Source organism: Mobula hypostoma, chromosome 12 (assembly GCF_963921235.1).
Source record: "Mobula hypostoma chromosome 12, sMobHyp1.1, whole genome shotgun sequence".
NCBI lineage: Eukaryota > Metazoa > Chordata > Chondrichthyes > Myliobatiformes > Myliobatidae > Mobula > Mobula hypostoma.
Window position 1 is genome coordinate 44566411 of NC_086108.1, and position 12034 is coordinate 44578444.

At 40.7% G+C, this 12034-nt stretch overlaps 1 protein-coding gene across 1 annotated transcript in view; it reads right to left on the bottom strand.

Annotated features, from left to right (window-relative positions):
- mrpl37 (mitochondrial ribosomal protein L37) overlaps window positions 1-12034 on the bottom strand; it is a 31477-nt gene that overhangs the window by 17693 nt on the left and 1750 nt on the right. Inside the window, exon 2 of the mRNA XM_063063950.1 lies at window positions 1014-1197. Coding sequence (XP_062920020.1) covers window positions 1014-1197 — 184 coding nt within the window. The remainder of the gene's footprint in view (window positions 1-1013; window positions 1198-12034) is intronic.

Consider the following 12034-nt stretch of genomic DNA (forward strand, 5'->3'; position numbering starts at 1 on the left):
ATGGTATCGCCACATGGAAATGCCTTCTAAACACAACGAAATAGATCATTCTATCAAAATCAAAAACTATTTATTTAGAGATGCAGTACAATAACAGGCCCCTCTGGGCCAATAATCTTGCGCTACCTAATTGCACTCATGTGACCAATCAACCTACTAACCAAAGCTTCTTTCAAATCAGAGTACCAGGAGGAAACCTGTGGAGTCACGGGGAGAACGCACAAGCTTCTTACAGACAGTGGCAGAATTGTACCCGGGTCACAGGTGCTATAACAGCTTAACACTAACCACTAGGCTACCATGAAAAATAATGTGATTTGAACAGCAGTGGTTGTAAAATTGAGATGTTGGTATTAAAAGTTCAATGAGGATAGTTCACCAGCACATTAACAATACAAAACTAGTCCAAATCCCGATGAGCAGCAAGATAGAAAAAACAGGCATCATAATATGCCCTATGTTTCTCTCTTGGCTACGGCAGGTCAAAACATAAGGAACCAGAAAAACAGAATTAACATGTTTCAACATCAAATCAACTTTAAATGATGTCAAAACTCAGGATTTGCAAGAAATAATTAATATGTGTGATTGCTTGGAAGATAAAATATTATTACTCTCTGCATAGGCTGATATTAATCTTAGTAAAGTTCATGATTACAGTTAGAGTCTGATTATGGGTTAAATGCAAAAAAAGTTAAGTAAAACAAAAAATTGCACTAGGTCAAGGATTCATTATAGGGTATTTCATTAGCTTCCTTGTTTCTGTATTTCAATCTGTATGATTTAACAAAATCCAAATTTCCATAAAATATTTAGTTAATGTGCACTGAGTAACTCAGCAGGCTGATCTACTTTCTAATGCTATTGTCTCTCTTTTCCAGAGGAAAATATCCTAGCATTTTACCCACTTTAGATGACATCCATTTTATAACTTACTAAGCAATTCCACCCCACCCCCCCAGAATTATACGAATAAAGAAAACTTTAATTTTCACATCAGTATATTTGCTTACCAAAACCGATCTCTTTTGGGACGAATTTCAGGGCCACTCCAAAATCGAGCATGACTGATAGCTGCCTGAACACGCTCATCCTGATCTTCCATGCGATATGCAGGATCTTCAGCTATGCCTACTAACTGCTTTGGAAGGCTATCTATCAACTTAGACTTGGTCAGCCAAAGAGCTTGTTTAACACCTAAAAACATAAATATATAATAATACATAAAAACATTTAAAAAATTACACTACTGAGACAGAACAGCAAGATCACCACTATAATATTTATTATTAATATAGATATTAATACATTGGAAGTAGCATTTTAGCTGACTCCAATTTTATCAGTTTTAACTGGAACAATCATTGGATTTACTTTGACAATAGGCTGAACCACGTCCACAAGTTTACTCAACAAAATTTCCAGAGCTTAAATGTTTTTTATACATTAATGCACTCAAATATTCAAAAACTTTTAGTAGTATGTCTATTTTTAATAATGTTATTTTTTTAATGAATTTTTTTAAAAACTCTTCAAATATACTTTAATTAATTTAATTAAAGGTGTAAATCATCTTGTACTTAACCCTTCATCTTCATTCTCCTGCATTTAAATAAATGCACTCAGTATTCTGAACCATCTAACTTAGTCCAGGAAAAGTAAGATAATTTAACCAGCAGTGAAATGTAGATGTTTATGCTTCTCCATCTGACTACAGAAGAGGTCAGCAGAGAGCAGTGGTGCTATCTGTTTTTTTAGTTTACCTTATTTTAAAGTTCAAGTTTATTGTCTTTTAACTATATACATGTATAATCGCAAAACAAAACGACATTCCTCCAAAGGTGCACAAAACAGTACATGTAACTCAAACACAAAATAGAAGTAATATTACCACAAATAAGCTAATAAATGATAAAGTGCATTTACTACTCAAGTTAAAAACAAGTATAGTGCTACTGACGCTTCATACGTGATGAGACCTGGATGGAGGCAAGGAGTTCAGTAGCCTCACAGCCTGGGGGAAGAAGCAACACTCACAACACACTGGTACTGACAAAGGATTCTGGCCCAAAACGTTGACTGATCGTTTCCACGGATGCTGCCCGACCTGCTGGGTTCCTCCAGCGTGTTTGTGAGTGTTGCTTTGACCCCAGCATCTGCAGAGTATTTTTGTGTTTACTGGGGGAAGAAGCTGTTTCCCATCCTAACAGTCCTTGGCCTAATGCTACAGTACCTTCTGCCTGATGGTAGGCAATCAACACACATAACACGCATTATCATTGTATCTTTGTGTGTGTGTGTGTGTGTGTATATATATGTGTGTGTGTGTATACGTACATGTTCTTACTGTGAATCTAACTAGACAAGCAGCATGGCTACTTTGGACCAAGGAAACATTGACACAGAGAACTTGAAATCTTAACTTATAAGTAGCTTAAGTGTGCTTCCTTGCCATAAATCTCTTCCCATTTGAAGATATGAACTACATTTCAATACATTCACAAAGACATTACAGTGCTAAGGACACAGATTTTCTTCTATTCACAGATACTTGTTCGGGAATCTTGAATGATGGCCAGCTAGTCAGCAGAATACTGTGCCATTATGGTAATAGAATTCCCATTTATCTGATGTAGTCACTATGGCCTGAATCACAACAGTTGATGCACCAAATTTCAATAGGAAATATCGACAAAAATCTCTGGTATTGTAGTATTTGCATTAATATAAAGTAACTATACATTTTACAACAGGAAGTATGACTTATTGACAATGTGCACAACCCATAAAAGATTTGTAATTACACATCTCTGTAGTTACATTAAATGTTTTATGCTTAGATTGTAGTCTTTCAGACAGTTTACTTTGGCACTGGTTATTTCTATTACTATATTACATTCAAAATCTGGCATGCTAGACCACTGCTTTACCATCAAGAACGCTTACTGTGCCAACCTACACCCACACTTTGGAAAGTCCAATCACCTGGCTGTACTTCTACTCCCAGTGTGTAAGCAGAGACTAAAGACAGCAGCACTGGTGATAAGGACCAAGAAGATATGGTCAAGGGAGTTGGAGGAGCACTTAAAGGACTGCTTTGAGTCAGTAGACTACGCAATATTCAGGGATTCATCTTTGGATCTGAATGAATACACCATAATTGTCACTGACTTCATCAAAACCTGTGTGGATGAGTGTGTGCCTTTGAGAACATACTGGACACACCCAAACCCAAAGCCATGGATGAACCAGGAAATTCATAGTCTGCTGAGGGTCTGTGGCATTCAAGATCAGTGATCTAGAAGTCCAGGTATGATCTACAGAAGGCTATTTTAGAGCTAAAAAACAATTCCGAGTGAAGAGAGATACGGAATTGGATGCATGGGTTTGCCAGTAACTACTTCCTACATGGCAAAACAACAACTGTGCAAATCCATGCAACATCAGGTGACCTAGTTACCTCCGTTTCAGAGGCCAACGTCAGAACACCTTTCATGAAGATGAACCCTCTCAAGGCTTCAGGTCTTGGTTACCAGGTAGGGCACTGAAAACCTGTGCCAACCAACTGGCAGGAATGTTCAAAGACATCTTCAGTCTCTCACTGCTCAGTCAGAGGTTCGTATCTGATTCAAAAGGGCGACAATCATACCAGTGCCCAAGAAGAGAAGGACGAGCTGCCTCAATGACCTTCACCCAGTTGCATTCATACCTACTATGATGAAGTGCGTTGAGAGGTTGGCCATAGCCAGAATCAACTCCTGTCTAAGCAAGAATCTGGACCTGCTGCAACTTGCCTATCACCATAATAGGTCTACAGTGGATGCAATCCCACTGGCTCTCTATCTGAATTACCCAGACAACAGTAATGCTTGTCAGGCTGCTGTTTAATGATTACAGTCCAGTGTTCAACACTATTACATCCTCAGTATTAGTCAACAAGCTCCAAAACCTAGGCTTCTGTACCTCCTTCTGCAAATGGATCCTTGACTTCCTCATTGGGAAACGAGGTGAATGCAGATTGGAAATAGCATCTCCTCCTCACTGACAATCAACACTGATGCACCCCAAGGATGAATGCTTAGCCCACTGTTCTACTCTCTGCACCCATGGCTATGTGACTAGGCATAGCTCAAATGTTATTTATAAATTTGCTGATGAAACAACTATTGTTGGCAAAATTTCTGATGGTGACAAGGTGGCATACAGGAGTGAGATAGATCAGCTGGTTGAGTGGTGTCACAACAACAATCTTGCACTCGACACGAGTAAGACCAAGAATTTGATTATGGATTTCAGGAAGGGGAAGTCGAAGAACAAACACCAGTCCTCACTGAGGGATCAGCAGAGGAAAGAGAGAGCAATTTCAAGTTCCTGGGTGTCAACATCTCTGAAGACTTATCCTGGGCAGAACATACTGATGCAATTACAGAGAAGGAACACCAGTGGCTATATTTCACTAGGAGTTTGAGGAGACTTGGTATGTCACCAAAGATTCACAAGTTTCTATAGATGTACTATGGAGAATATTCTAACCGGTTGCATCACTGGTATGGAAAAGCCACTGCAAAGGATCAGAAAAAGCTGCAGAAAATTGCAAACTCAGCCAGCTTCATCATAGGCACTAGCCTCCACAGTATCGAGAACATCTTCAAAAGGCAATAACTCACATAGATAGCTTCCGTCGTTAAGGATGCCCATCAGGAATCAGAATCAGTTTAATACCACTGGCAAATGTCATGAATATATTTCTCAACATATGCCAGTGATAATAAACCCAATTCTGATTCCTGATAGTCTCTGCGCCCACACACTAACCCCCGCCTTTCCGCCCCACCTACAACGTTTGTGAGCTTACCCTAATGCAACTTAAATGTAATGGCCACTTCAACTTAGACAGAGTGGTCTAAGCAAAAGTAACAGGAAATATCAGTAGGGAAGTATTCCACTGTCCATAGTAACCTCAACAAACATGCCACCTAATTTGAAATTGGAGGGTATAGATAGAGCAGATGGAGAGAAAGTGTTCTCATTGGCAGAAGGCTTAAAAACTAGGGGACAGAGAATGAAGATGATTGGGGAAAATAACTAAAAATATTTCAGCTTTTTTTAAAATAGTGAATAGTTAATTTTGAGAACTAAGGACTGGATTTAATTGCAACCTTCAAGGAGGAACTGGGCAAGTATCTGAAAGAAAAATAAAATCAAAAGCTATGCCTCTTAATTTTGTATCCTCCCTCTCAGTTTCCTCAGCTCCAAGGAAAACAAACCTAGTTCATTACATCTCCACTCTTAACTGAAATGATCCATCCCAGCAGTATCCTGGTGGATCAACTCTGTATCACATGCACAATTCATATTCTTTCCATCGTGTGGCAAAGAGAACTGTATACAGTACAGGTTACCCCTGCCATCCGAAGGTAGAGTGTTCCTATGAAATGGTTCGTAAGCCGAAATGTCGTAAAGCGAAGAAGCAATTACCATTAATTTATATGGGAAAATTTTGTGCGCGTTCGCAGACCCAAAAATAAACTACTAAATCATGCCAAATAACACATAAAACCTAAAATAACAGTAACATATAGTAAAAGCAGGAATGATATGATAAATACACAGTCTATATAAAGTAGAAATACTTTTCCACAATCATTACTGCACTGTTCGCTGAAGCGAAAATCTCACACAATTGCTCTCAGCAGAAAATCTCACGCAAGCGCTGTTGGCAAAAACACGGCGCAAGCGGTCTCCAGTAACCTTTAAGCTATGAAGCTGCCAAATCATACCAAATAACACGTAAAAATACACAGCCTATATTAAGTAGAAATAACGTATGTACAGTGTAGTATCATTTACCGGAATCGGGAAGACAGCTTGCCGAGAACACTGATGATGGTGTGTTATGCCGAATCGTCGCAGGTTGGGGTGGTGCAGTGGCCCCCACCCTCCAGGCCACCGACCGATACATTGCCACGAAGCACGCAGGGGTCCAGCGGTAGCCGGGAGGCACACAGCTCATCTTGAAAAAAGCCGAAGTAAACATGCTAATTAATTAGGTGCCGCCGACACATAATTGTCAGCCCAGATCAGAGGCAATTGCCGATTGCGTCGTCTCTGATCTGGGCCGACAATTACGTGTTGGCAGCACCTAATTAATTAGCATGTTTATTTCGTCTTTTTTCTTAAAGATGTGCTGTGTACCTCCCAGCTACCGTTGCATTCTCCGTGAATCGGTACAGTATCTGTCCATGGCCTGGGTGTTGAGGTGGTGGGACAATGGGGTGTCATCTCGTCATCTGTTTCCATTAGAGCAGGCAACTCATCTTCTCCTATGACTGCTCGCCCCGATGTCAAAAGTCGAGGTTCGTCGTCTGCTGTGGCTGATGTGGAAGGCTTGCTTGACTGCTGAGCCTCACGCATTTTTCTATCACACAGTTCTTTGTAAGCACTCAAACCATCCTGCAAATATCCCCTAAACCAACGTACCCTTTCAAAATTAAAGTCGTACTTTATCATTACTCATTCGGTTTCGATTGTTTTCCTTTTTTTTTCCAATTGCGTCAGCTCTTCATCTGTCAGTTTTTGGTCGTGGGATGCCAAAACCTCTTCAACATCGTGTTCGTCAGCTTCCACAAGCCAAACTCACTTTGTCCTTACTTCGTTCACCTCGATCGAAACACGTAATTATGTCTAGTTTTACGCTAAGTATAACACCCTGACGAGCTCTTTTAGGCTTTTCCGATACCTTAGGACTCATCTTGCTAACGGCTGCTCACAGGCACGTGTTTAAGCAATGCCGGTGAGAATGCAGTTCCGAATCCGGGGGAGAGCAGCTGCTTGGGGCGCGCCCTGCCTTTTATCGTGCACTGATTCTTTTTTCGTAACAGTGAAAACACCTTCTGAAAGCGAAAACAGGGTACTAATGTAGGTCTTTCGTAACAGTGAGGTTTCATAAAGCGAACGTTTGAAAAGCGGGGGACACCTGTACTAAATAAAAATCTATTTTGTCACGCCATAAGCACACTGGTGTTGCACTGTATGCTAGACTAACAAAGGCATTTATCTTGTATGCCTTATTAACTATCTTATCTATCCGGAGCAAAAAAAAATTAAACTGCTGGAGGAACTCAGTGGGTCAGGAACATCTGTAGAGGGAAATAGACACTTGACATTTCAGGTTGCAATCCTTCATCCAGGCTTCATCTCCTTGTACTCCTACCTTCATGAACGTATGGACTTGTACATCAGTGTCTCTATCCCTCACTGCCCCTATGATCCCACCATTTGTATGGATGTCCTAGCCTCACCAGTTCTCCCAAAATATAATACCTCATTTCTCAGGATGAAATTCCACCTCTCTTTGCCCTGCTCATATTAGAATCAGAATCAGGTTTATTATCACAAGCGTGTGTTGTGCAGCAACAGCAGTTCAATGCAATGCATAATATTGGAAAAGGAGAAAAAATAATAATAATAAGTAAATCAATTACAGTATACATATATTGAATAGATTAAAAATCTAAAAACAGAAATAATATCCATTAAAAAAGTGAGGTAGTGTTCATAGGTTGAATGTCCATTTAGGAATTGGATGGCAGAGGGGAAGAAGCTGTTCCTGAATCGCTGATTGTGTGCCTTCAGGCTTCTGTAAATCCTATCTGATGGTAGCAGTGAGAAAAGGCCATGCCCTGGGTGCTGGAGGTCCTTAATAATGGACGCTGCCTTTCTGAGACACTGCTTCTTGAAGATGTCCTAAGTACTTTGTAGGCTAGTAAACAAGATGGAGCCGACTAAATTTACAACCCTCTACACCTTCTTTCGGTCCTGTGCAGTAGCCACCACCCCCCCCAATAACAAACAGTGATGCAGCCTGTCAGAATGCTCTCCACAGTATATCTATAGAAGCTTTTGAGTGTATTTGTTGACAACCAAATCTCTTCAAACTCCTAATGAAGTATAGTCACTGTCTTGCCTTCTTTATAACTGCATCATTATGTTGGAACCAGGTTAGGTGCTCAGAAATCTTGACAACCAGGAACTTGAAACTCCCACTCTCTCCACTTCTGATCTGATGAGGAAATTACCAATTCATCATAATTGTCCTGCAGCACATAACATTGCCAAAGTTGCGAGTCAAAGGATTGGGAAACTCTCAGAATTCAGCACAGGATCACCAAGAAATTTTTAAAAAGTAATATGAAAGTAACCTCGCAAGAGATATAACCAAAAAAAACAAACTGTAGAAGTATATATGAGTATGTAAAAAATGAAAAGATTTGCAAAAACAAATATGGGTCCCCTATAGCCGGAGACTAGAGAAATTATACTGAGAATAAGTAAATGACAAAGAATTTAATAAAACTTTGTATCCATCGTAGAGTCAAACACAAAAACAGACCTATTGTCCTAACTGGTCCATGCCAATCCAAGTTGGTCCCATTTGACAGCATTAGAAGCCCATATCTTTCTAAACCTTTCCTATCCACATACCTATTCAACCATCTTTTAAAAGTTGTCACTATGTCTTCAGAGAAGACATGGGTAACCTCCTGGAAATAGAGGGCATAAGATGAATGATGAGCTAAAAGAAACCTGTAATAATAAACAAACAGTATGGGAAAAAATTAATAGGACAGAAAACTGCTAATGTCTTCTGAGATATATAGACACACGTAATCAAACACAGGGTGAACTGCATCACAAAGTTTGGAAGGAATAACCATTAACATAGTGGATGCAGTGGTTGCCATATTCTAAGATTCTATAGATTGTAGTACCATTCCCATGAATATAAGAGAAAAATATATAATGCCATTTACTAAGAAAGGAGGAAAGATCAAAAAGATAAACTAGTAACTAGTTTGCCTGACATCAGTAGTGGGGAAAATGCCAGTATCTACTCTTATGCTTATAACAATAGGATACTCGGAAAGGGAATCATACTTTTTGAAATTGTAACTCATAGAATGGACAAGCTGCAATGCAAGAGATTTGAGCACAGTGGTGGGGCATGTGATGGGATCCTGAATTATCCCTTATGGACTGTGCCTTTAAAAAGAGAGAGAGCGTGCAGCTGTACAGGGGAGAGGGGGGCGAAGAGAGAGGAGGAGCTACGTGATGGACAGCTGGTGTTCAGCATGCTGAGATAAATACAAGGTCAGCTGATTGTTAGACACACATGGTTTTGGACACTGGATGAGCTTTGCTGTGCCCACAGAAAGATGGGTTTTTGGAGGATCAATCAGTGGCTCTCACAGTGTGAAAAAGGGGTGACCGGTGGGAAGTTATTAGTGTGTCCAACCCTCGCCTGGGTTGATAACTCACGCACAGAAGACGGTCTCCTTGTTGTGGTCTCATTCGGTGACTTCTAAAGGATTTCGGAGGACAACGGAGAATCGACGGCATCTGCTTACCTGAAGAAATAAACACCTCTCTCTCTCCATCACTACTCAACTAAATACCAACAACTGAACTGATTCCCTTTACCCATCATCGTAAGACTGTATCCATTTACCTCCTAAGCTTGAAGAAGCTTGGTTTTTATATATTTCCACACTTATATATGCATGAACTTTGCTAAGCTGTTTGACATATCTGAATTTATATTACTGTATTGCGTAGTTACTAATAAATGAGCTTTAGTAAATAGCAATACCAGACTCCCAGCTGTTTTCCATTTCTGCTGGTTCTTTAACCTGTTACGGGGTACGTAACAGGCAAAAATATGTCGTCAATGGAAAGTTGCTTAATAGACAGTAGGAATGAGCTGTTTGTCATCTTTGAGTTGGGTGGGTGTGATTAATGGATGCAACTGCAATCGTGCTTATGCCCCATTTGTTCATAAACTATATTGATTTAGACGGGGCAAAACACTTACACTGCTGGTGCTTAGGACAGCCATGAAGGTCCTACATCTGTCTGTCCTTGGCCTCAGGTATGGTTCTGGTCCTCATTTCTGCCTCTGCAGTAGAGTGCCAAGTTGTCTTTGGTCTTCTGCGTTTCCCCCGGCCTTCAGGGGTCCAATTAAATGCTGCCTTGATGGAGTTAGTTGGCTTCTCTTCTCATCATATGCCCAATCCATCTTGAATATTTCCTCATGATCATTGTGGCCATGTCTTCTTGATGACACTACAGGAATAGGGTGTGGTTGGAGATTTTTCTTGGTCGGAAAATACTGAGGATCTTCCAGAGGCTCATGGTGTGGAATGACGAGAGCTTGGAAAGGTCGCTCTCTGTCATTCACCAGCATTCTGACCCGTACAAGAGTGTGGACAGAACACAGCTCTGGCACAGCTTCACCTTGGTGTGTACACTGTACGTGGTTGTTCTCCATATGTTGCTCATTGATCTGAAGACGTTTCTAGCTTCACTGAGTCTGCACCATCTTGCTGCTTGGTGCGGCCCAGGTCGGTGAATCAGCCAGTGCTGAGTAGGTCAATGACATATGCCTTGATGAGAGGAAGAGACTCTACACTGAGGGTTATGGTCTCATGACCAACCTGTCGATCAAAGGTGCACAGGCTTGGGGCAAAAACGGTAATATTATTTAAAATGGCTGATCATACAAAACTGACAAGACAGTGCAGCTTATGAGAAGAATGTTAAGGCTTTGGGAGATATAGACATGTTAACAGAATTGATGACAGCTAAAACAAGTAGAAAAATGTGAAGTCATCCACTTAAGAACAATGACGGAGAAGTAGGGTATTCTTAAATGGCAAGAGGCTGAAAGATGTTGAGGTTCAGACACAGCTGTGTATCCATCTACACAGAAACATTTAAAGATAATGTGCAGGTACAGTAGACAAGTGGATGATAAGGCTTGACTTTTATTGCTCAAGAACTTATGCATAGGAGGAAAAGTATTATACATGGCACTGGTGCGATCACTCCTGCAATATTGTGTATAAGCCAGGTCTCCCTATCTAACACAAGAGAGTCTAAAGATCCTGGAAATCTTGAGCAATGGACACAAAACGCTGGAGGAACTCAACAGGGCAGGCTGCAACTATGAAGGGGAATAAATAGTCCACATTTCAGTCCAAGCCCCTGTATCCCTATCTGAAGGTGATCATAATTTCAATAAATGAAGTCTAACATAGATTCAATTGATTGATTACTGGGAGGCATTGAAGAGAGTAGGTTTGTAGTCTCCCGAGTTCAGAATGAGAGATGAGGTACAGAGCTGAAGTGTGGATACTGAGTCAAATCAGCTTTTAGTATCACCAGCATGTCTCATGTTATCAACTTAGCAGCAGTACAATGCAATACATGGTAATGTAGAAAGGAAAAAAAAGAGAGTTGGTGTTTTCCTTGGTTAGGTGTTTAGAATGTGGGCACAGTCCCAGGATAAGTGAGTTAGTCATTCAGAAGTGAGATGAGAAGTAATTTCTGCACCAAGAGGGAAGGGATCTTTAGAATTCTCCATGCAAGAGGACTGTGGGAGCTCATTTGCCGAGTATATTCATGCAGGCATTGATAGATTTTTTTTAATTTGAAGGGATTAGAGGGATATGGGACATGAGATTCTGAGGATGCTGGCAATCTTGAGCAACCACACACAAAATACTGGAGGAAATCAGCAAGTCTAACAAAATCCATGGAGGGAAATAAACAGTTGAGTGAGATATAGGGCTCATGCAAGAAAATCAGGCAGTGGTGAAAGATCAGCCATTGACAGAGAACAATAACAAGAACCAAATAACCCTCTTCTGCTCCTAACTTTCTATATTAAGCCATCCTACCACTAAGCACATTTAAATGGAGTAATACACACAAAAAGCTGGAGGAACTCAGCAGGCCAGGTGGCATCTATGGAAAAGATTACAGTTAATGTTTTGGGCCGAGACCCTTCGGCAGGACTGGAAAAACGAGATGAAAAGTCAGATGAAGAACGTGGGGGAAAGGGAGGAAGAAGTACAACATAGAATGTGATAGGTGAAACTGGGAGAGGGGGAGGGGTGAAGTAAAGAGGCTGGGAACTCGATTGGTGAAAGAGATAAAGGGCTGGAAAAGGGGGAATCTGATAGGAGAGGGCAGA